Source organism: Chenopodium album, chromosome 3 (genome assembly GCF_948465745.1).
Source record: "Chenopodium album chromosome 3, dcCheAlbu1.1, whole genome shotgun sequence".
NCBI lineage: Eukaryota > Viridiplantae > Streptophyta > Magnoliopsida > Caryophyllales > Amaranthaceae > Chenopodium > Chenopodium album.
Window position 1 is genome coordinate 6,010,777 of NC_137836.1, and position 26,363 is coordinate 6,037,139.

At 37.8% G+C, this 26,363-nt stretch overlaps 1 protein-coding gene and 1 non-coding gene across 4 annotated transcripts; both read left to right on the forward strand.

Moving 5' to 3' along the window:
• LOC145611079 (CAAX prenyl protease 2-like) lies at positions 1–26,363 on the forward strand. Of its 3 annotated transcripts, none has more exons than XM_081666317.1 (8): positions 3–297; positions 2,895–2,954; positions 3,112–3,342; positions 22,455–22,566; positions 23,044–23,115; positions 24,496–24,558; positions 25,663–25,740; positions 26,108–26,363. In XM_081666317.1, exons 1-8 carry the CDS (start codon positions 70–72, stop codon positions 26,242–26,244), a joined length of 981 nt encoding a protein of 326 aa, XP_081522443.1. In that variant the 5' UTR covers positions 3–69; the 3' UTR covers positions 26,245–26,363. The 3 variants fall into 3 exon arrangements, with proteins under 3 accessions (XP_081522457.1, XP_081522443.1, XP_081522452.1); XM_081666326.1 differs by having other exon boundaries at positions 6–297; positions 3,112–3,318; XM_081666331.1 differs by lacking the exon at positions 23,044–23,115 and having other exon boundaries at positions 1–297; positions 3,112–3,318.
• LOC145625678 (small nucleolar RNA R71) lies at positions 18,211–18,317 on the forward strand. Its single transcript, XR_014110587.1, has one exon. It is a non-coding gene; the product is annotated as a small nucleolar RNA R71 (small nucleolar RNA).

Here is a 26,363-nt window from a genome sequence, read left to right on the forward strand (position 1 = left end):
TCCTTATTCCTTAATTCATTCATTCAGGTATTACCAAAAATTCAAAATCATCAACTGCTGCTTCCAACAATGGAGGTCGGAGAAGAACTATCAACAATGGCGACCTTATCAAAATCAACGGCAGTTACAGCTTGCATCGCCATGACTTTGCTTTACGTCGCTATTCTCTACGCTCCGAAGCTAATCTTCCGGCTTCCTCCTCCTACTTCCTACCAGCAATTCATGATTCGACGCTTCGTTTGTGCCGCGGCTTCTTCTCTTCTCTGTGTCTTCATTTCCTCTTTTCTACTACTTCCTGTATGCTCTCTCCTCTCACCTTACTTTTTGATTCAATTTTTTTTTTTTTAATTTTTTTGCTAATTTGTGTTGAAACTCTGCTTTAAATTAATCTTGATTCTGCAAATTGAAACTGATTTCAGCGTATTAAATTTGATTTTTAATGAATTAAACTGATTAAAACTTGGATTAATTTTGATTTTTATTGAAATCACAATACAACGATATAATTATTTATTGCTGTAAATTGTAATTCCAAATTTGTCTTTGATTTTTTGTATTGTGATTTATCAATGTTTGAACTGTTATTTTGAATAAAGTTGATGGTTCACAATACAACGATATGATTATTTATTGCTGTAAGTTTATTCTGAAATTGTCTTTGGTTTTTGTATTGTGATTTCACTATGATTGAACTCTTTATTCAAATAGAGTTGATGTTGTTTTTGTGGTTATTGTGTGGAGAAACTGGTTACAATCAGGTGATTATGAGTTGATTAAGTAATAAGTATTGGTTATGGTTTCGGATATGTGTAGATTTTATTGCTGAAACTTTGACTCCGGGACTAATAGGATCGAATAAGCGTTTGATGTGTGGTAATCAATGATCAGTTGAGAGTGTTGAAGGTCTAAAGTGTAGTAGGTTGATGATGAGAATTCTTCGGTTTTGGGAATTTTGAATATACAGACTTTTGAAGCCCTGTGTTTAGTAGAGGCCTCGATGGAGTGTATTATATGAGATTTAGTTTGAATCTTTGGACAATGGACAATAATAGATAGGTACAAAATGCTTGGAATTTTGAAGTTTTTTGTTCGGGGTTTGTTTTGTGTTAAGTGCAAATTTACCCACACCTTTCATCTCACGCTGTAAGGTACTCGAAAGAACGTAGGAAGGATGAATTTTGAATGATAACACATTACATTTTATCAATAAGTATTCATTGCATCCTAAGCACGCCAAAACTCCTGGAAGTGTCATGTATAACAATTGACACTTTTGTATTGAATAGTTATACTCCTATTTAAAAGTTTGAAACTAAGTATTCCTTTTGGTTCTTCAAAAGCTTTGTGGGGCTAGTGAGAAAATTGTATACCTGACATATTTTGTTGTTTTTGCATGAGCAGAGCACTTCTAGGTAGCTTCTATATAATTTTTTTCATACCACATATTAGAATTATTATTATCAGAACACACAATGGACATTTGGGTTTAGCTATCATCAATTGCTACTACAGTGATTTGTATTGTAGATTTGTAGTGTCTCAAAACTGGCGTTTATGAAGTCTTAGAACAAGTTTTGTAGTCTGTCTTGAAGCATTCATGTTCCATGTTGCTTAAACTCTTTAGTGGGCATGGTGTTGGTGATGCTAACCATAATCTATTTCTTATCTTGACGGTATCTTAACAAGAGTATGAACGCAAAATTCAAAGATGGTGGTGAGCTATTCCAATTGCAAAATATGGATTCTTGAAACACCAGAGATTCATTAGTCATGCCATTTTTGTGACACCATTGCTTTTTGTTAAACAGCAAGAATTAATTCTAGGATTCAAGGTTCATAGTCATCCCGGGGTCTAAGGAAGATATTTGGCTGTTTGCAAGTGGTTACTAGTGCTGGTGGATGGAACTGCTTTCTCTAAATGGTACCTTTTCTATTAAGAAAATGTATCAATATCTCCATGGTTCTCATGTCAAGGTTAACTGGAATAGAGTGATCTGTAATAACCAAGCTTCTCCTCGTAGCCTGTTTATTACCTGGTTGGCTATTTGTAACAGGCTGCCTACTCTTAATAGGTTGCCTGTTTGGGGTATTACTTCTGATATCCTGTATAAGTTGATGTGGCTCTTGTGCTGAGTCTGTGGATCACCTTTCTTTTCCAGTGTAGTTTCTTGTTTCAAGTGTGGTCTGCTGTTCTGCAATTTTTGAAATTTCAGTGAGGTCCTGATTTTTTGCTGCTGAGTTGCAATGGGCTATTAAGTGTGGGAAACGGAGTAGTCTTACGCATAAGCTCTACGTGATTTTCTTTTCAAAATGCTTATATTCGATTTGGATTTTGAGGAACGAGGTTGCTTTTCAGCAACGACATATGACTGCTGTTGCATTGTTGAGGGTTGTTATTTTTAGAGTTTCCTGTCATTGTAATGAGAATCGAAGAAACTTTCTTATTGTTGTTTGATGTTTTAGGCTTGTTTGGTTGTTAGGCTGCTAACTGTTGCTAACTTTTGGGGTATTGGTTTCTTGCTCTTGGTGATTAATAAAATCTAATTGTATATATATATATACATATATACATGCGCAAAAGTAAGAAAATTTTGTAGTTGAGTACAAAGACTTATTTGATGATGCTGGCTTAGCTGTTAGAACTAAAAAGATTAGAGCTGACACTTGTGATGGTTTGATATTCCACATTTTCCTCCCTGTACCTTTTGAAATCAAAGAAGAAAAATCCTTTTTTACATGTTGTCCTTACTCTTTTCCTTTCCATGCCATACATTTTATGCTTGTATATATGTATATGCAGTTGTTGACTTGTCGTATCCACTTTAAATAGCCTTTTTTCTTATTGTTATGATTATTGACAGTCTGGTATTGTTCTTTACTCAATTTTATTGCAGGTTAAGAGCTGGACAATAGCATATGTATTAAACCTTTATGGTATTCAAGCTGACCATGTTGTAAGTATCTTTGGGTGGCTGGTATCTACCCTTATGTCTATTTGGAGAACTGGATTCTAGCATATGCAGTTATCATATTCAAAATTGACGCTCTGCAGATAAGGAATTGATGACTGATAGTTTTGCCTGCTGAATTGCAATTTTATGTATGAAACAGTGGCATGCAGTGATCTTTCCACTTGCATTGACTTCTCTTGTTTATGCGGGATCCCTGGTCCTTAAGTGTCTGTTATTGTTGGATTCATGGATCGAAGATGGGAATGAAGGCAATACACTCAACTGTTTACATAATTTGCTTCACAAGATTTATTGTGGGTTCATATCAGTTGCTTCCAACATTGGAGCTTGGCGTAATCTTGTTGTGGTCAGTTTCTTCATGCTCTTTTCTGTATGTTGAACTTTCAGGTCTAGATCATCGCTGTCATGTTTCATTGGGATTTAACATAATTTGTCTTCTTTAATGAGTTTAATCTCTCTATATAAACATTGCTAGTTGGTGGATGGCCTATAAAAAAGTTTTTCTCACTTTTTGTATGCTGGATTATAAACTGCAAATTGATTTTCTTAAGTATGAGAAAGCTGCAATTTTTTGAGGTACTGTTCCCTACACCTTGAACAGCTAGCTGTGGTCTGTGTCTTCAAAACTTTTTGTGCTCTAGGTAGGTTTTAATTGTTTACATATGTCACAGAAAAACGCCTTAATTGTTGAGGGAAATGTTGTTAGTGGAACTGAATAATGGTGTAAGTTCTACTACTGCATACTTCTCCTAAAGCTGAGGGAAATGTTGTTAGTGGAACTGAATTACGGTGTAAGTGGATGTTGCTTAAATATTATAAATAGGGTGTTTTACTTGTAGCAAAAACACACTTGAGCATTCTAAGCATTCATATTTTCTAAGAGAGTTAGTGTCCTTGTGCTAAATACTAGAGTAATCTTGAGTTGTAAGTGTGAGTTAGGGTTTGAGTGAGCTCTAAAGAGAAAGGCTTTGAGTGAAGCTGAGAGAAAGAGATATTTGAGAGTGAGGGATCAGTTGTTGGGTGCTTAAGTTTGTTGAAGAACTTGTGCTTGAGTCTTAGGTTGTAATAGTTTGTTTACCCTATTATAATTATTAAGAGCTGAGTTTAAAACCCCGAGTGGGTTGTCGTTTTTCTTCTTGATTAGGGCCAAGAAGGCAAGAAGTTTTCCACGCTAAAATTTCTCTTGATACTTTGAGTTCCTTGAGTTTTATTTTTAATTCCGCAAAAAGTTTTCCTAAGTTCCTTACAATACAATACACCTCTTGTATTGTTTATCTCAGTCAACAAATCACTTTTTAGAATTTTCAAGCTCAAGAACTTCGTCTAGAAAGGTTTCTTTTGGAATATGTTAGTGACGGATTAGGCCTTAAGTGGAGTGACAACAGCTATACTTCCTCAGTTTTTTAATATGTGCAACATGTTCCTTGGCATGCATTGTTAGGCGCTGTAGGTAAACAAACAAATTAGGTAATATAGTTTGAACACTGGTAAAAGAGATATGTCGTGTTATTGGTGTTTATGTTATTTTAGCTAATTTGTCCGTTTGTATTGTATAATCTCTTTCTCAAAATGTGTGCTACAGCATATGTTGCACTTATATTAGACTGTGATGATTGTTTAAGTGTATCTAGAAATAGATGAGCTAAAGCAACTCTAAAGCACATCAGAAATTGAGAATGTACAGAATCTTTTGGCTATTGTGAAGCTCACTTAGTAAATGTTTTTCTGTGACTATGGAAATTTATTAGTAACTGATTTTCAGCACCATATCAGATTTCACTTTCTTTTAGTGACTCAGTAAGGAAATGCTATAGACTTGACAATGTGCGCAATTGCACTCAATTTCTCAACTTTGCCATACACAAGCCTTTCTATTAACAATTATTCTCCTACTGTTTAACAATCTTCCGGTCATTGTAACCAAGCTGACTATCTGTTGATATATGCCTCCATGTCTTTGCTCATGTCCTTGCCATGATGTTATATTTAACTACAAGAAACAAATTCTACGAAGTGAGACAAAAAAAAAACACTATACATGAATAACACTCGTATCCTATTTTAGAATCATTGATTTTATCAAAAGCTGAAAATGGAGTTTATACAAAAGGTATTATATCCCCAACAAAATCCTACAGACCCAATTTCTTTGAGTTTCCCTAGTAACCCTTGAAAGCCCTAGCTGATTCCTCCCATTATAAAGCAATATGAGTTGATATATCCCATAAAATAATTTGTTAGATGATGAGGCTTGTGAAAAGACACACGAGTTGTTTTTTAAGTCTTTCAACCACACACACCACATAATTCCAGAGTGTTGTGCTACAGAAGCTTCTTTTTTTCCCTTCGAAACCACACAAGCTAAGCCAATACATTTAATGGACAAATGCAAGTTCTCATACAAAGCAAACAACCTTTGAAGGTATCTTGTCACCTCACAACTCACCATGAAGATAAACATGTGAACAAGGTTCATTATAAATTCAGCAAAGCATATAGATCAAAAGATGAAATAGCCAACCCTAGTTTTGCTTTAGGAGCATGTCATTAGTATTAATTCTATATAAAGCCAATTTCTAAATTTCTACACAAAGACCCTCCCCTTGAGAGGAAAGTTTGCCTTCCAAATGGAGATTGCCCCTGGAAAAATGCTTGATACTTTAGGGGGTATGTGTCAAGCAACAGTGAAAAGGATTACAAGAAAGGACCCAAAAGTATCCTCTGTGAGAACCCTAGTATCCTCCTGTGTTGTTAATTGCAGAGCTAGAACCTCAATCAAAGAAGAAAGCTCCTCTAATTCTCTCATAAACTAGTCATGCTATAGTGGCTGCCTAGATATGGTTCATAACATGATTAATTTTGATTCAGGGAGGCTATAGTGGCATGATACCTTGATAGTATTACTAGAACCAAGATGTGTATTCATGCTAAGAAGTCAGAAAGAAAGAAGTAAACGATTTTTTTTTTACTTTCTTAGTCGCATGCTGTACAGATATGAGAATAATTTCCTTCAATCAAAGCACTTGTTGATTGCCAAAAATGTTAGGGACACTATAGTCACATACTCACATGATCCATGTTGAGATTCTAGGGTTGGGCTTTGGTAAAGTGGCGGTTGAGAAGTCAGTGGAGGTGCTTATGTGTCCTATAATGCTTGATTGGCACATCAGATCGGGATCAACAACTGCTAAATGAGTTTTAAGGAGGAAGAGGCAGATGTTGCAGGCAGTACTCTCACTCTGGGGCAGTGGCTGCATTCTTGTAGAAGACAGCCAAGTGGTTGGGATTAGCAATTATTGGGGGGCTAAGGGGCTAACTCATCAAGTGACAAGATTCAGAAGTTGGTGCATGAGGTGACCTTTTTTGATCGATATTGGATGACATCAGTGAGAAACTATGACTTTTCTTTTAAGAATATCCTAGTCAACCATGAATTTGAATTAGATAAATTATTATAAAACAGTCTTTGAAATGTCCCTACTCTTCAATAGTCACAATGTACCCAAGCTACCTTTGTGCCAATCAGGATATTATATGGAAGGCTCTTGTTGTTCAAAGTGATAGCCCTAAGATGATGTTAACTCTGGATTGAGGTTGGTGCTATGAATGATAAGGGGAAGGTTGTTGTCCTGGGTAAAGAGTGGGAGGTCAGTTAAAATATATCTCATATATCTCCACTGACAATTCAAATTTTCTTCTGAGAAGGTAGAGGAATAATCGATCGTTGGACAATCACCCTAAACCAAACAATATTTCTACCTAAACTAACCTAAGACAAGTCTAGGGTAAGTAGTGGATCGTATCCACGGGGAATGGGTAAAGAACACAAAGAGTATGAAACGGTTGTAAGCTAATTCAGTCACAAATTGGGTTTTGATCGGTTAACTACTATATAAAAGAACGCTAGGGGAAACGGGATTCAACATCAACCAAAACCAAGGAATCAATAACTAGGACAAATCATGAGCATACATGGAAGATAGTGAAGGAACTTAACATTGTCTTCTTTTAAAGTCACAACATAAGTACTCCCTAGATTAAGCACTAACATGACAAGGATTAAGTCTCAAGGATAGGAAGTTGGTTTCTAGCTCGAGTTTGTCTCTCGATCGTTCCGAACTAGTATGAGGCACAAATAATTGGGATTTCTCGCCTAATTACCACACTAAAGCATCCTACTCAAAGAAACCAAAATCCACAATCATGAGAGTAGCATAATCCAATTGCACAAGAAATGACTCACTCCTAAACCCCATCTTTCGATGTTAGAAGAGGGATGAACACATGAGCATATAGTGGCCATCAAAATACACATGCGATAATCAATTTAGGCACAAACAACCATCAATCCAAGGTAGAACATGAATAAATCCAAGTCAATCAACCATAGCTTAGTTGGGTTTTCACCAAACCCCTAACTAGGTTACTCTAACAATTAAATCTAGGGTTTTCATGAATTAAAATAAGCTAGGAAAGACATAAAACAAGAATGGATTAAACATGCAAGAACAAATAAACAAGATTAAGGGAGAAATTATCGACTCAAAACAATTAAAACTGAAAATTAAGAGCAAGAGATAGAGGAAAAAGATTACTTAATAAACTTCAAGGTTGAGAAATTGTTGAAATTGATGGAACAAAATTCCAATGATTCTTACAAATGATTGAGTTTTTGAGAAACTAAACTAAGGGAGAGGAAAACTATGAACTAATTAAGAGAATAAGTCTAAAAGAGTTAAGGAGCCAGAAGATCCATACAAATGAGCTCAAGAGAGTCTTTATAAAGACCCCCAAATAAAAAAGACGAAGAAAACAAGAGTCGGGCACGGCTACAGATGTGCACGGATGGCCAGACTTGGCACGGACGTGCAGCCTAATACGCACAGACGTGCCAGGCTTGGCACGGACGGGCAAAGGATTAGGATCAGTAGCAACTAACTTGGCCCGGGAATCCTGCACGGACGTGCCAAAAATGGCACGGATGTGCAGGCTTTGAATTGTAGGATCAGTTTTGAAACTTATTCGGGCTGGGCAAGCTGCACGGACGTGCAGGATTAGGCACGGACGTGCTGAGTATCCGGCACGGACGTGCTGAACTCTATACGGACGTGCAGGTCTTGAAAGCAGCAGACTAAAGTTCTTGATAATTGTGATGCACTCCTGCACGGACGTGCAAGGTATGGCACCCCCGTGTAGGCTCTCTAAGGCCCTTATCTTCACTTTTTCTTCGGTTTTGCTCCTTTGCCTCGGCTTTTAACCTCGGTTTATCATCCATATGCTTCAAATAGTCGTTTTTGAACCTAAAAACTCAACAAAAACACTAACAACCCGTGAAGCAAGGGATACACAAAAATTGCATGATAATGGAGTAAAAGTGAACCGAAACACCACTTTATCAAGTAAACAAGGTTCAAAATCATCCAAAAATCATATCGAATAATAAGTTATCAAATCCCTCCAAGCTAAGCTTTTGCTAGTCCTCGAACAAAACAAACATGTCAAATCAAGAAGGAAGATAACTTGCTAATGATCAAACCAAGGAGAGGTACTAAAGAGGAGACACAAAAACATAAAACCGCATGGTAACAACCATAAACACTTTTAGCACAAGTGAAAAGCAATTTAAACCCCCAAGTCGCCTAAGAGGACGAGTTTTTATCTCGTGAGGGTTTCCCTTGAGCTTAACCCACAACTCACACAAACCACGTCAAAACTATCAAAACACATCATTACTATCAAAGTAATCAATTCACACCAAACCCAATGTTTTTATTGCCAAGTCAACTCATCGGGATATAAATCACAAGCAAGACAAGTGAGCGACTTTCGAGAGTTACCGATCATACAAATGTGCACATGAGTTGGGGGTAGAGAGGGAACTAAGCAAGGCTGCAATAGGATACTTCTTTAGACCTTTTACTAGTTCATTAAAGCACGTCTAGATATTCCAGTGTTCCAACAAGCCCTCTTTCGGTTATAAAATCTCAAAATGCAAGTTCACCTCCCAAAATGCACTCCCAAGCCCCTTTAAATACACTCTAAGTCGGGAATTACACAAGAAACAACAAAATATACAATGTGTGGGAGGCATCCACAAGTTGACCTCTAGATTAGAAAAAGTGAAAATTTTGAGAATTTTGGAGGAGTTTTTGATCTCCCTTTCTTTTTCTATATATATATATATATATATTTTTTTTTTTTTTCAACATACATTGCCCTCGCCTCTTTTAACTGTGAGCGGCTCTTTCTTTTATTCGAAACATGTGGCTTATTATGCCACTTATTACATAAGATACAAGTAGAACCAATTCCCTAATAGAGTTTCATTTTGGGAAGGAAAGGGGGCACACCAAGGGCACAAGGGACCGCAAATTGATTCAAACATATCCTACTTTGGGCAAATTTGATAATATCCTATGCTAGACATGCAATTGAGCATTCATCGATTTTCATTTCATATACTCTAATGCAATCAAGATTAATGGACCTCTAAATGACCCCAACTCTTGCACACACCCTTCTAAAAGAACTTTTACTCATCACTCAAGAGTCAAGCGAGCAAAACATATAAGCATCGTCATTTGAGTCTCATCCTTGGGCTTTTTTTTTTTTTTTTTTTTTTTTTTTTTTCCTTCTTCTTTTGGAGAAAAAGAAAAATTACAAAGTTAAGCTAAACTAAGATAAGCATAACTATACATCTAAATAAAGAGAAAGGAGAAGTATTCACAAATTAAGAGATTTGGATTTAGGGTGTTGGATTTCAAAGGGAGCAATTTTGGATTTAAGGGATTTGGATTTTAGGGGAAAGGAACAATCAACATGCAAATTCAATACTATTAACACACACACACAAAAAAAAAAAAAAAAAAAAAAAAAAAACAATAAAAGCTATCAATGAACATTCAATGTTTAAACACATGAACCAACATATGAGCCAATGACTCTCCCCCAAGCTATCATGAACATTCAATGTTTAAACAATAAAAGCACAAGAAAAGGGAGGAATAATACAAACTTAATGGCTCGGGCCTCCTAGGGAGCTTGAGCCCCTGGGGTACCAATGCCGGTAGACATTCCGGAATTCACCCAATTCCGACCGAAGACCCTCGAAGCTTGTCCTCATGTTTTCGTTGGAGGATTTCATGTCTTCGTGAGACTTTCTCATAGTCTTGAATTCGGTGGACATGCGGTTGAAACCGACATTCATGAGCTGCATCTGTTGCTCGAATGAAAGGGGTGGGTTTTCTTCAACCACACCTTGACCTTGGTACTCTTGTTGGTACCCTTGGTGTTGCTCATGTTGTTGCTGAAAGAAATGTTGTTGTTGGAATTGTTGATGTTGGAATTGTTGTTGTTGTTGCTCTTGATCTTGTTGCTGCTCTTGCTCTTGTTGATGAGGTTGCCCATGCTCTTCTTCCTCTTCACCGGGAACCCAAGGATGGTCCCTCTTAAAGACCCAGTTGCTCTAATCGTAGATGTAGGTCCTCTCTGGTCGGGAAGGAAGGCATAGGGCTGCCCACTCACATGCCACAAGTAAGGATGTGGCCCTTCTGCATCCACAACCCATCTCATTGTCCTCAGCGATTGCATGTTAAGCTGCGTCGGCCCTGGACAAACCTCCTCATCTGCAAAATTAAGATTAAGAGCAGAGGCAATATTGGTGATTATGTCACCTATGGTGATGCTACCGGACCCTGTGGCAACATCCTTTGGTGGTCGACTAGCCAAGACCCTACATCTAAGGCCATGCTACCCTCGCTCAAGTGCCAAAGGAAGTGAAGTTTCCTAGTGGACACTACTCCTGAACTATCACCTCTAGCGAACGTCATATTCGCTATGGTGCGTTGTGAAACCCTAAAGGCGGGGTGGATGATGGCCGTGGCCTTGTCGGTCCTAGGGTTATAGTCGAATAGGCCTGTGATTTTTCTCCAAAATTCACCTGCTCAATAGTTACAAGGGGCCTATCTCTTGGTCCTATGGTTCCATTGGTTGGCCACCCAAAGGCTTGGTTTACCCTCCTTATGGTCATGTTTTGTTGGATGTTCATAAGTTGGAAGGTAATGCGGCGGGGGACTCTATTGGTGTCTCGTTGCACTTGGAGGGTAGAAAGGAACTCAAGTGTCAACCTCTTGTAGGTAAGGGCGTGTAAGTCTAGCCAATGACCTAAGCCACATCCCTCAAATAGCATTCTAATGTCGTTCCCTACCCCCCAAGGCCTCGGCTACATCCTCATCATATAATTTGGTTGGCCTAATTCTCCTCCTACTTATCCTAATGTAATTGTTCAAAAAGGTCGGGTCGTTAAACACAATCCCCATAGTATCCACTTGTGGTGGATCAACGGGGGGAGGAGGAGAAGGGTTGCGGTACCTAGCATCCGTGTTTCTAGGTCGGTTTCTTCGACTCATGTTTGGTATTTATGCAAGGCAATCAAACACACCACAACAAATCAATCAACACACCAAACACACAAAAGGCACTAGGTCCACTAAGACAACAATTCAAGGCTTAATCGACACCAATTATCACACAAAACAAGTTAGAGCTCTAAGTCAACCACCTAGAATCAAGCCAAGACAAATCACCAAACAACCAAGAATACTTCCACAATAATTTTCATACATTAACGTCAAACAAACCAACACAACAACTCACTCAAACAAGCATGCTCCTCATTCACAAAAATAGCTTCTCACTTCAACATTTACAAAAAATCCAATGCTCAAAACACACCAAATTACATTCAAATTCAATAATGCTTGACAATCATCAACTATCTTTCACTCATGAGCAATTAGAACAACATTCCAAACAAATTCATACACAAACAATCATGAACTTAAGCTAGCAAGTAGTAAGGGAGAGGAACGATTATACCTAGTCTATCGTGGGTGTAAAACCCGCAAATGAACCTTTCTAACCTTCTTTGTGCTTGCTTGAGTGCTCTCCTTCAACCAATTGCTTCAAATTTCAACCTACAAGAAAACCCCCAAATTTGATTTTTTTTATGTTAGGGTTTGAGAAATTTGGTGATTTTTGGGTTTGAATGTGGAAAAAGGAATAGTAGTATGTGAATTTGTTGAAAAGGAGTGGAGATTTTGGAGAAATTTTGGTGTGATTTTAAGAGGTCAACCTTGTCTTCAATTGGGAGAAATGTCATTTTATGGTTCAAGAAAGACATTGTTCTTGCCATAAAATCTCTCATGAGGGGATTGAGGTTGATAGGGCTAAGGTGGATGTAATAGAGAAGCTCCCACCCCCTACAAATGTGAAAGGGGTGAGATCTTTCTTGGAACATGCCGGTTTCTATCGGCGTTTGATCAAGGACTTCTCTAAGATAGCCAAACCTCTTACTACACTTCTTCAAAAGGAGTGTGATTTTGTATTTGATGATGCTTGTCTAGATGCATTTTGTAGGTCTCGGCACCAATAGTGCAAGATCCGGATTGGAGTCTCCCCTTTGAACTAATGTGTGATGCGAGTGACACGACGGTTGGTGCCGTGTTGGGGCAAAAGAAAGAAAAGAGGGTGCACGTGATCCACTATGCAAGTAAGACATTGAATGATGCAACAAAGAACTACACCACAACCGAAAAAGAGCTTCTTGCGGTAATATGTGCTTTTGACAAGTTTCGTTCTTACCTTTTGGGTTCAAAGACCATTGTCTACACCGACCATTCAACAATCAAGTATCTCATGTCCAAGAAGCATTCAAAGCCTAGGTTGATGGGATGGGTGCTTGCTTTGCAAGATATCGATATAGAGGTGAAAGATAAGAAGGGGACGGAAACTTCGGTAGCGGATCATTTGTCAAGGTTGGAGATTCGAGATGAAGATGTTGATCAACTTCCGATTAATGATGAGCTAAAAGATGATGTTTTGTATGCTATCCAAGCAAAGTCATTGCCTTCGTATGCCGATATAGTGAACTACTTGTCTTGTGAAGCGATTCCGCCGGAGTTCACCCCTCAATAAAGAAGAAAGTTGAAGCACGAGTCGAAAATGTACATATGGGATGATAGGGGTGGATGATCTTTTGAGAAGATGTGTTCTTGATGATGAAATTCAAGATGTGATTCATATGTGCCACTCATCACAATGTGGTGGTCATATGGGAGCAAACAAAACGGCGGCAAAAGTGTTGCAATGCTTGTTATTTTGGCCTACTCTCTTCAAAGATGCATGGGTCTTTGTGAAGACTTGTGACATATGCCAAAGAATCGGGAGCATTTCAAAGAGGAATGAGACGCCTCAAAATCCGATCTTGGAATTGGAGGTGTTTGATGTTTGGGGGATCGATTTCATGGGTCTCATTCCTCTTTGAAATGCTCCCGGGTCTTTGGGCATTTGTCACAAGTCTTTACAAAGACTCATGCATCTTTGAAGAGAGTAGGCCAAAATAACAAGCATTGTAACACTTTTGCCGCCGTTTTGTTTGCTCCCATATGACCACCACATTTTGATGAGCGGCACATATGAAGCACATCTTTAATTTCATCATCGGGAACACATCTTCTCAAAAGATCATCCACCCCTATCTTGTACAAAATAGGATCATCCCATATGTACATTTTCGACTCAAGCTTCAACTTTCTCCTTTGTTGAGGGGTGAACTCCGACGGAATCGCTTCACAAGACAAGTAGTTCACTATATCGGCATACCAAGGCAATGACTTTGCTTGGATAGCATACAAATCATCATCTTTTAGCTCATCATTAATCGGAAGTTGATCAACATCTTCATCTCAAATCTCGACAAATGATCCGCTATCGAAATTTTCGTCCCCTTCTTATCTTTCACCTCTATATCGATATCTTGCAAAGCAAGCACCCATCTCATCAACCTAGGCTTTGAATGCTTCTAGGACATGAGATTCTTGATTGCCGAATGGTCGGTGTAGACAATGGTCTTTGAACCTTAAAGGTAAGAACAGAACTTGTCAAAAGCATAGATTACCGCAACAAGCTCCTTTTCGGTTGTGGTGTAGTTCTTTTGTGCATCATTCAATGTCTTGCTTGCATAGTGGATCACGTGCACCCTCTTTTCTTTCTTTTGCCCCAACACGGCACCAACCGCCGTGTCACTCGCATCACACATTAATTCAAAGGGGAGACTCCAATCCGGAGCTTGCACTATTGGTGCCGAGATCAATGCATTCTTTAACCTACAAAATGCATATAGACAAGCATCATCAAATACAAAATCACACTCCTTTTGAAGAAGTGTAGTAAGAGGTTTGGCTATCTTAGAGAAGTCCTTGATCAAACGCCGATAGAAACCGGCATGTCCCAAGAAAGATCTCTCCCCTTTCACATTTGTAGGGGGTGGGAGCTTATCTATTACATCCACCTTAGCCCTATCAACCTTAATCCCCTCATGAGAGATTTTATGGCAAGAACAATGTCTTTATTGAACCATAAAATGACATTTCTCCCGATTGAAGACAAGGTTGACCTCTTAAAATCACACCAAAATTTCTCCAAAATCTCCACTCCTTTTCAACAAATTCACATACTGCTACTCCTTTTTCCACATTCAAACCCAAAAATCACCAAATTTCTCAAACCCTAACATAAAAAAAATCAAATTTGGGGGTTTTCTTGTAGGTTGAAATTTGAAGCAATTGGTTGAAGGAGAGCACTCAAGCAAGCATAAAGAAGGTTAGAAAGGTTCATTTGCGGGTTTTACACCCACGATAGACTCGGTATAATCGTTCCTCTCCCTTACTACTTGCTAGCTTAAGTTCATGATTGTTTGTGTATGAATTTGTTTGGAATGTTGTTCTAATTGCTCATGAGTGAAAGATAGTTGATGATTGTCAAGCATTATTGAATTTGAATGTAATTTGGTGTGTTTTGAGCATTGGATTTTTTGTAAATGTTGAAGTGAGAAGCTATTTTTGTGAATGAGGAGCATGCTTGTTTGAGTGAGTTGTTGTGTTGGTTTGTTTGATGTTAATGTATGAAAATTATTGTGGAAGTATTCTTGGTTGTTTGGTGATTTGCCTTGGCTTGATTCTAGGTGGTTGACTTAGAGCTCTAACTTGTTTTGTATGATAATTGGTGTCGATTAAGCCTTGAATTGTTGTCTTAGTGGACCTAGTGCCTTTTGTGTGTTTGGTGTGTTGATTGCTTTGTTGTGGTGTGTTTGATTGCCTTGCATAAATACCAAACATGAGTCGAAGAAACCGACCTAGAAACACGGATGCTAGGTACCGCAACCCTTCTCCTCCTCCCTCCGTTAATCCACCACAAGTGGATACTATGGGGATTGTGTTTAACGACCCGACCTTTTTGAACAATTACATTAGGATAAGTAGGAGGAGAATTAGGCCAACCAAATTCTATGATGAGGATGTAGCCGAGGCCTTGGGGGGTAGGGGACGACATTAGAATGCTATTTGAGGGATGTGGCCTAGGTCATTGGCTAGACTTACACGCCCTAACCTACAAGAGGTTGACACTTGAGTTCCTTTCTACCCTCCAAGTGCAACGAGACACCAATAGAGTCCCCCGTCGCATTACCTTCCAACTTATGAACACCCAACAAAACATGACTATAAGGAGGGTAAACCAAGCCTTTGGGTGGTCAACCAACGGAACCCGGAATAAGCATCAAGATAACAAAAATACTTGTGAGCCGCTAGCCTTTCCAACATTTGATCAATAAAAGGCAATGGGAAGTGATCTTACTTGGTGGATGTGTTTAGCCTACGATAGTCTATACACATCCTCCAACCAGTAATAGTTCTCGTATGGATGAGCTCATTTTTCTCATTTTTAACAACTGTCATCCCCCCTTTTTAGGGACTACTTGCACCGGTGCCACCCATATACTATTAGAAATAGGATAAATGATACCGGCGGCAAGTAGTTTAAGAACTTCCTTCTTGACCACTTCAAGCATTAGAGGATTAAGCTTTCTTTGTCTTTCAATTGATGGCTTAGCGTCATCCTCCAATAAAATTCAATGCATGCAAAGCGTTGGGCTTATACCTTTCAAATCATCCATTTTATATCCCAAAGCTTTGCGATGCATCCTCAATACATTCAACAATTTTGAGGTTTGAATCTCATCCAATGAAGCATTAATAATAACCGGAAAAGTAGAAGATGGACCAAGAAACCCATACCTCAAGTTGGATGGTAGAGGTTTTAGCTCTACACTTGGACGTTCCTTACCATTGTCGTTCATGAGCTCTTTCTTCACTTCTTCTTCTCCAATCACAAGGTTTACTTCTTCCTTGTCCATGGGGGTGGAGTCAAGATTCTCCTCAATTGGCTCCATTTCCATGTCTTCATTGCAAGACCTGTCTTTGCTTTCAAGTTCACACTCAAGAGAATCATTAGTGTTATGCAAATGCAATTGTATGGATTCATTAATTACATTCTTAACAATATCAATACTCATACACTCATCCATGTTGGAAGAATATTTCATAACTTGGTTCAATTTGAATTCCACTTTCTCTTTTCCAACAAGCAAAGACAACTTACCTTGTTTCACATCAATAAAAGCCTCCACCGTGGCTAAGAAAGGCCTACCAAAAATTATGGGGACATTCAAGTCCTCATCCATATCAAGCACAATAAAGTCCACCAGAATGTAAAGTTTGCTCACCCTAAGGGGGACATCCTCTAATTTTCCGAAAAGCATCTTAATCGAACGATCGGCTAATTCAAGGGAAATGTTATGGGCTTTAACTCTCTTAGGCCAAGTCTTTTGCACATAGAGAGGGGCATCAAGCTTATGCTAGCACCAAGATTACACAAAGCACGATCAATTACCATTTCACCAATAGCACATGGAATAGAAAAACTGTCGGGATCTTTAAGCTTAGTGGGTAACTTATTTTGAAAAATTGCACTTCAATTTTCTGGCATATTAATCGTTTCCACAAAGTCAACTTCTCTTTTATTACTCAAAATGTCTTTAAGAAATTTAGCATAAGTTGGCATTTGTTTTATAGCATCGGTGAATGGAATGTTAACATAAAGCTTTCTCAAGACTTCTAAAAATTTAGCAAATTGTTCATCAAGTCTAGACCCGGGAAACCTTCTCGGAAAAGGAAGCTTTGCCACATGAAGCGGGATTTCACTCTTTTTTTTCTTTTTCTTTTTCAACTTCTTTTTCTTTGTTTTTCTCTTCTTCTTTCTCTTTTTCTTTTTCCACTTTCAACTCTCCATGGGAATCACTCATTCGTATCACATTTTCTTTTGACATCTCACCTTCTAAGTCATGTTGCATTCCCTTCCCTTGAACTTCCCCAAGCTTTTCCCACTTCTAGTTACAATGGCATTGGCTTGCTCTCTAGGATCTAGACCTTGACTAGGCAATGAGGTACTAGACTTGCCTTTGAGGGCACTTGCTATTTGGGCCATTTGATTTTCCAACATTTTATTGTGGGTTTGCATTTGCTTTAAGCTTTCCTCTAAGTCATTTGTCTTTTTAGTTTGGGTGTTGATGAATTGCTCCATCATGCTTTCTAAATTAGACTTAGGAGGAGGAGGGACTTGAATTTGAAGTGGTGGTTTAGGAATAGGAGCTAGATTTGATCTTACACCTCCATTAAATTCGGGTGGGTTGTGAGTGGAAGAGTATTGGCCTTTTTGTTGGTACCTATTGTCATTTCTATAATTCCATTGATTATTAGACACATAGTTACCACCACCACTAGCTTGACCTTGACCACTACCTTTCCCTTGGGTTTGGCTACTTCTCCAACCAAAATTTGGGTGATGTTTCTATCCCTCATTATAGGTGTTGGAGTAGGGGTCAAACCTAGGATTAGCATGCACATTATTAACTTGTTCCATAGAAGGGGAAGGGGAACATTGCTCATTCAACAAGGGACACTCCGAAGACATATCACCACCGCACACTTCACAAGACATCAATTGCATAGACACATTGTCATTTGAAGAATTAGATGCATGTGAGTTTTGGAGAGGGGAAATGGGAGAGGGAGAAGATTGCATTTGATCAAATTTAGAGGACAAGACATCTAATTTTAAGCTAAGCATATTGATAGCACTAACCTCATACCTTCCTCCTTTTTTAGTGGAGTTCCACTCATCATGACTCCAATCGGTGTAGTTTTGCACCACCTCCTTGATGATTTTGAGTGCTTCCAATGATGGCTTGTTCACGAGTGGACCACCCGACGCTCCATCTAATAGTATGCGATCCGCCCTTAAGAGACCCCTATAGAACCCATGTAATAAGAGCCAATCTTCCATGCCATGATGTGGGCATTGTTTTTGGTAGCTCTTGTATCTCTCCCTAGCATCATAGAGAGACTCATCGAGTTCTTGTTGGAAATTTGAAATTTTGGATCTCAACTCCGCCATTCTTCCAAGAGGTATGAACCTCCCAAGAAATGCCAAAGTTACCTCATTCCAAGTTGTGAATAAATTCGGAGTCAACCTATCAAGCCAATCACTTGCACTCCCCGTGAGAGAAAATTTGAACATACTTAGAAGAATGTATTCCGGAGTCACCCCATTTGCCTTCACGGTGCTACGATACCGTGTGAATTGCTTAAGATGTGCAATGGGATCCTCATTCTTGGCCCCGGAGAATTGATGACCCTCGATCAAGGTGATAAGGGCGGGCCTTATCTTAAAATTGTTTGCCTCGGTGGTGGGAGTAACAATCCCACTCACTTCTTTATATGGTGGAGGGACACCAAAACTCTCTCAAGGTCTTGTTCGGTTGAGCCATGTCGAAATGGCGAGAATTTGTCCTCGGTGATTCTAATATAATGGTGCCTCCACTAGATTCACTAGAACTAGAATGATCGGACTCAACCTCAACTTGCGGCTCACTTGAAGTAGCACCGCTAGCTATCGCCCTCTTTTCTCTTCGATTTTCCCTCACGACTTTTTCAAGCTCGAGGTTAAACAGCACAAGAGATAGTGTCTTATTGCTGCATTTGGGCATAAACAAAGAAGACTAGATAGGAGATTAGTAGGTTAGTCAAAGAAAACAAAGAAAAATAAAGCTATACAAATGAACTAGTCTTACATATCTCATAAGTAACTCAATGCTTAACGTCATTCCCCGGCAACGTCGCCATTTTCGTAGAGGAATAATCGGTCGTTGGACAATCACCCTAAACCAAACAATATTTCTACCTAAACTAACCTAAGACAAGTCTAGGGTAAGTAGAGGATCGTATCCACAAGGAATGGGTAAAGAACACCAAGAGTATGAAACAGTTGTAAGCTAATTCGGTCACAAATTGGGTTTTGATTGGTTAACTGCTATATTTAGGAACGCTAGGGGAAACGGGATTCAACACCAACCAAAACCAAGGAATCAATAACAAGGACAAATCATGAGCATTCATGGAAGATAGTGAAGGAACTTAACATTGTCTTCTTTCAAAGTCACAACATAAGTACTCCCTAGATTAAGCATTAACATGACAAGGATTAAGTCTCAAAGATAGGAAGTGGGTTTCTAGCTCGAGTTTGTCTCTCGATCGTTCCGAACTAGTATGAGGCACAAATAATTGGGATTTCTCGCCTAATTACCACACTAAAGCATCCCACTCAAAGAAACCAAACATCCACAATCATGAAAGTAGTATAATCCAATTGCACAAAAAAGGACTCACTTCAAAACCCCATCTTTCGATGTGAGAAGAGGGATGAACACATGAACATATAGTGGCCATCAAAATACACATGCGATCATCAATTTAGGCACAAACAACCATCAATCCAAGGTAGAACATGAATAAATCCAAGTCAATCAACCATAGCTTGGTTGGTTTTTCACCCAACCCCTAACTAAGAGACTACTCACTAAACATGGTGAAAATTACTGTAACAATTAAATCTAGGGTTTTCATGAATTCAATTAAGCTAGGAAAGAGATAGAACAAGAATGGATTAAACATGCAAGACCAAATAAACAAGATTAAGGGAGAAATTATCAACTCAAAACAATTAAAACTGAAAATTAAGAGCAAGAGATAGAGGAAAGAGATTACTTAATAAACTTCAAGGTTGAGAAATTGTTGAAATTGATGGAACAAAATTCCAATGATTCTTACAAATGATTGAGTTTTTAGAAACTAAACTAAGGGAGAGGAAAACTATGAACTAATTAAGAGAATAAGTCTAAAAGAGTTAAGGAGCCAGAAGATCCGTACAAATGAGCTCAAGGGGGTATTTATAAAGACCCCCAAATAAAAAAGACGGAGAAAACAAGAGTCAGGCACGGCTACAGGTCTGCACGGACGTGCCAGATTTGGCACGGACGTGCAGCCTAATTCGCACGGACGTGCCAGGCTTGGCACGGACGTGCCAGGCTTGGCACGGACGTGCAGAGCCAGAGGATTAGGATCAGTAGCAACTAACTTGGCCTGGGAATCCTGCACGGACGTGCCAAAAATGGCACGGACGTGCAGGCCTTGAATTGCAGGATCAGTTTTGAAATTGATTCGAGTTGGGCGTGCTGCACGGACGTGTAGGATTAGGCACGGACGTGCTGAGTATCCGGCACGGACGTGCTGAGTATCCTGCACGGATGTGCTGATGAAAGCAATAGACTAAAGTTCCTGATCATTGTTATGCACTCCTGCACGAACGTGCAAGGTATGGCACGCCCGTGCAGGCTCTTTAAGGCCCTTATCTTCACTTTTTCTTCGGTTTTGCTCCTTTGCCTCGGCTTTTAACCTCGGCTTATCATCCATGTGCTTCAAATAGTCGTTTTTGAACCTAAAAATTCAACAAAAACACTAACAACCCGTGAAGCAAGGGATACACAAAATTGCATGATAATGGAGTAAAAGTGAACCGAAACACCACTTTATCAAGTAAACGAGGTTCAAAATCATTCAAAAATCATATCTAATAATAAGTTATCATCGACAGCTCTTGTTTGGTGGTGGATACAACAACACAACAATGCCAACGTCTTTATCACAGTATGATGAGATTGGCTGGTGTTCTGTTAAAACAATGGCAGGGAACTTCATAATTCAGACTCTTGCTGGCTTTCTGTAGGGGTAATGACCCCCCCCCCCTTTTTTTTTTTAATGATATATGGTCTACCTTTGGATAAATATAGGCTTTCCCATGTCTCGAGAATGCAATGACTGAACTTGGAAGGTACCTGGTTAAATATATGGTCTACCTTTGTGTGCTGGATATGAGTATGGTCATTGATCAATATCAGGTGTGAGGAATGGATGATATTGTTTATATTGAGAATACTATAGCCTCAAGGAGACTACACCCCTCCCCCCCCCCCCCCCCCCCCAACACACACACACACTGGATAGGGTTGGTGTTGACTTCCGTGGAAATTAAGAGGCAGAAGATTAAATTCAGAACCTTCCTAAAATTTGGAGTCACAAGCCTGATAACCTGGGATATACGGAATAATTGAAAACCAAGTTGTAGATTTTCTGTAGTAAATAAATTGGAACAGAGTATCAGAAAATTAAAAATTGAAATACAGTGTTAATTATGATGGTGGTCTGAGGAAGAGTTTTCCTTATCATATAGATACAACAATTATGGAACCTATGCAATTGGAAACTGATGGATCTAGCTGTGGCATTGACTAGGCTACACTGCAATTAGGGATGGAAATGTATCTTACAAGTTATACACAGCTACAAGAGTTAAAGAGAATACATTTCATCGTCTTCATTTTGTTATGGACGGCAGTAATGGCAGTGACTTATCTGATTATTTCAATGAAAATGAGAAATCAAAAAAGGAATTGATGCTGTTTTTTCCCACATGGCTTTGTACATCTTTTCACATATTTCGTGTTGTTTTGTCCCCGGCCTTTGTTTAGAAGATGAGCTCATTGCTACCTCAAATTAATGTCTAATACATGACTACATGAGGGGTCCCCTTCAGTATTGTTGATTGCACTCTAGCTCGACTTCCTCTTACATATCCTTTATAGGTTGTAGCTCAGCTATACACAATCAGAGTCTTCTTTTTTTAAGCACCTCCAGAGAACTTTTTTTGTATTTGTTTGTATGCCATTTGGCCAATTTTCAGTTAATAAAGAAAATACTTCTGTGCACCTTTATTCTGTCCACAGACTTCTTGACATACCAGATGAAATCCATGACTTGTCTATTTTTTGCAATATCTGTTTGCTAGCAGAGATTCTGTCTAGTATAAAGTCTTTAAAATCCAGATTGATGCTTTCCAGTTCATGTCTTTTACTTGCCATCTCGACTGAAGTATCTAATTGTCATATATGAGTTTGCTGTAGCTTTTCTTGAATTCTATTGCTATGCAATTATGCATTCATGTATGGCATTGGTGAAGTGTAATTATATATTTCATGAAAATGTTGCACTTAGCAATGACTATATCATGTCTTTCTTAAGTTGCTGCTACACTTGCACCATCCAATGAAAGTGCTTGTCATATGTACCTCATATCTTGATAATGTGACTGATTATGAGTCTCACATATACAGTCTGTGATGTTACTTAATAGGCGCCAATTACCGAAGAATTGGTGTTCAGGGCTTGTATGATACCTTTGCTTTTATGTGGAGGATTTAAGGTGCAAGCTGTGCTTCTTCTGTGCCCTATGTTCTTCAGCTTGGGTAAGTATAGTGAGTTCACAACTTCACATAATTGTAATATTGACTTGTCAGGTTTATGTTGTATTTTAAAATAGGAAATAAATTTAAAGGGTAGTTTAGGTATATTAGGTGGACAGCACAACCTCACCCCTTGGCTTATATGTAATATACTTTGTATGTAATAGAGATCTTCTAGCAATGACACTTAGTATGTTTCAGAAGCCATACCAGACTACTGCATCCTGTCTTTATCTCTCTTTCTCTTATTTTGCATTTTGCTAGTCCATACTCTGATAGCGGTAAATTTTTACTGAAATACTCAAGCGTAATCTATCAATTTTTTTCTTATAGCAATGCTGCTGCTGCTGTTTCCTTTCTCTTTTTGGAGGCTCTTATATTTAATCTATTGAATGATTAGATATTTTCTCTAAGTCTCTGGGTCTAATCTATCATCATTTTCTCTTTTTTTTTTTTTTTTTTTTTTTTTTTTTGTCTCAGCACACTTGAACCATCTCTTGGAATTCTATTTCCGGAAGAATCATAGCCTTTTGAAAACCTCCATAGCTGTTGGTACGTACATCTTTTAACACCATTAATATACATCCTTTAAAAAGCTGACAAAAGGGTGAAAGCTGACAGCATCCATAATAAAGCTCAAGCTGTTATATTTTTGAGTCTATTGTGGATGTGTTACCTAAAGAAGCCTTCTACTAAAAGGGCAGACTTTATTTTGAATTTGATGTGCTTTTATCACAAAAAATTCTATTGTCCATGTCTGCATACATTGATGAAAGAATGCTCCTCTTCATGTCTTACCTTTCAATTATTTCAATGGACTTTGGTTTTTTTTGCTTGCTGCCTTTTCAGTGTTCTTATCACTTGTTTATAAGGAAGCAGAGATAAAGCTGTTTTTGGTGTTTCTGACATTTTGTTATGAATCTATTGCCAGTGGTGCAAAATGTCTTTTACTTTGTATTTTTTACAGTGTTCTCCTTATTGATTAGTTATGTGATTGCATGGGCTTAGAATAGGGAGTGCAAAGTGCTCCCTAGCACAGGGCCCCGATTATTAGAGGGCCTATTTTTTATTTTTTTTTTCAATTCTTAATTAATTTATAACACTTTCATTTTCTTCTATCAATTCAAATTAGTATTTTACAATTACATCAATTCCATTCCATGAAATTATAATGTTTATTTCTACATTCCAGAATTATCAACGTAAAAAAGTTAATTTCAGCGAAATTAAAAATAAACGATTCGTATTCCGTAACAACGACAAAGCATTTAAGCAATTAATTTTAATTTTTCATAATTATTGTTATCAAGCTGCTAAATACCTTCCCAATATATAAGGGTTATCTAATTGTGTATGGCGTAAATAATAGGTTAAAAATTAAAATTTTGTATGTTTTTAAATTATTAAAGGCCCAAATTTTCATTTTAGAACAGGGCTCCCAAAATCATTGCAACGGCCCTGTGTGATTGGAACAGTATATTTTTTTTTCCATTAATGTCTTATGGGGGACCCCTTGACCCTTGTCCTATGCTTGTATACCTTTTTTATTATTATTATTATTATTATTATTATTATTATTTTATCTCTTTTGTATTAAAAAACAATGTATTTAACAGATACTGTTGACTTTTGTATTAAGTTACTTCATGAATCCAATTGTTACACTATCATTAGTAATTACGAATAATAAACTCAAGAAAGAGGGAGGCTCCAGTAATATCAATCAGGAATTGTACTTGGGTGAAGTAGTCAATGACTTGATCCTCTGAACTTTGGGGGTATTTGTTTCTGTAATTATAAGAATTTAGATGTAATCACTCTGACTTGGAATCATGCAATAGTTTTGTCTCAATGTTTGTCTTTGATGCATTGGGAAATTGCTATATCTGTGAACTTGAATAGAACTTATGTCTGATTGTGACTTCATTTCAGGTACCCAGCTTGCATATACAATGATTTTTGGCTCTTATGCTTCATTCCTGTTCATTAGAACAGGTATGCTGTGGCTACTTTGTGTTTTCATGATGAAATTTAGTATGCCTCATAGTTCTAATTTAATTTCGTTACTTAAATTTCATTTAAAGAACATTCTTAAATATTTGGTTAGGGCTAAATATCAATTAATAAAATATAACATTTCCCTGTCTATTGCTCTTTCCCTATTACTCTATTTTATGGCTATTATATGATCACCTTAAACAAAGTTTAGGGGAAACAACTTACGATTCTATTGTAAATACGATAAGTTGTCTTCTAAAATAGTAGAGCAAATGCTTATTAAATCATTCAAAAGAAAAGGGCAAAAATAGAGACCTGGCCATAGATTGGAGAGGAGGGACACAGAAAGTAAGAACACCTTACCTTTGGTCTTTGGAAACTATAAGATGATGGAGTTGATTGTGTGAGAGATAAATTCAAGTCAAATTTATATGTAAGGTGCATTGAAGATGAGACATTGATGGTTTATTGTATACGATTTTCTTGAACTAATATAAGTTTTTATTTCGCAAAATCTAGATGGACTATTATATGATGGATATTAATGTATTTGTTATTATTCATTGATAACAATTAATTAAGCCCTACTGCCAAAAACAAAAACAATACTTAAGCCAGCTCATAGCTTCATCCAATATGGAACACAACTCTTTTCTATGTAATAGTCAGTGTCACAATTTGAATGAAACGGAGGCCGTATACCAGTACAAGTTTTTTTCTTAATCAGTAGATATATTGAAATAATATGCTGTAATGGCTTTAATTATGTTCATGTTAGTAAGATCTCAGACCTGCATCATGCATGGTTACTGTAAGTCTGTAATATTAGTTTGGCAAACATGTACGATGAATTTCCCCTGATTGAATGCTTGATATACTGATTTTGTGTCATCTAGTTGTAATGCTGTAGTATAAAAAATTTCTTGATCAGATCATCAGATAGGTATCCTGTGATGTTCATTATGGTTTTGCATATTTACATTTGTGTTTCCTGAAAGCTGGAGTAATTAAATACTCATCTAGTAACCTTTCATTAAAAATATGTTGTTTTCTTAAGGTTGTTTAACTTGCTTTTGTTGCATGATTGATTCTTTTTGACAGGGCATCTAAGTGCTCCATTAGTTGCACATATTGTCTGTAATTACATGGGACTGCCTGCAGTATATGCTAGAAAGAAAGGTATGCATTCTAAATTATCATCACTTAATTAATTGGTTTTTGCAACTTTGATATTTTTCTTCTTGATATAGGGATAAATACCTCAATCTTTTAGAATATATTGTATGTTAAGTCAGAAGGATATTCCTCAATAACTTGCTGGTTTTAATTGTTTAGCAGTGTCACCCATTCGAGTCCAAATTACAACTATTATTTGACTCCTTAGTCTCTTTTGTTTGTACGAATGGGGAGAGTGAAGTAGGCGTCTTAAATTCTTAATATTTCTTGCCCTAGATAGTGTCACATTTGCCATCAACATTTTCCAAGAACTTGTTAAAGCTTCTGTCTCAAATCAAACCTAATTGGGATTTTTTTTGTTTCTTTTCAGGGGTAGTAGTAAGTTTGGCTTTCATTTCCGGGACTATAGCTTTTGTTCGTCTCCTATTCCCCTTGACTAGTCCAGCTCTGTACAATAATAGGACAGATAATTGCCATTGTTGGCATGGATATTGTAGTTGGAGCTAGAACCCCGTATGGAATTTGGTTATTGTGTTGTAACTTAAATCTTGGAAGCAAGAATATTCTAACAGGTTAATGATATATTCTATGTACTTTTTATATATTCTAACAGCCAATTTCCAGTA

What these genes read in the sequence shown, in the direction of transcription:
- LOC145611079 (XM_081666317.1), top strand. Translation starts at nt 70, where the DNA reads ATGGAGGTCGGAGAAGAACTATCAACAATGGCGACCTTATCAAAATCA. An exon ending in GTTTCTTCATGCTCTTTTCT is followed by an intron (nt 3,343 to 22,454) that starts GTATGTTGAACT and finishes GTTACTTAATAG; the next exon opens with GCGCCAATTACCGAAGAATT. An exon ending in ATTCCTGTTCATTAGAACAG is followed by an intron (nt 24,559 to 25,662) that starts GTATGCTGTGGC and finishes TCTTTTTGACAG; the next exon opens with GGCATCTAAGTGCTCCATTA.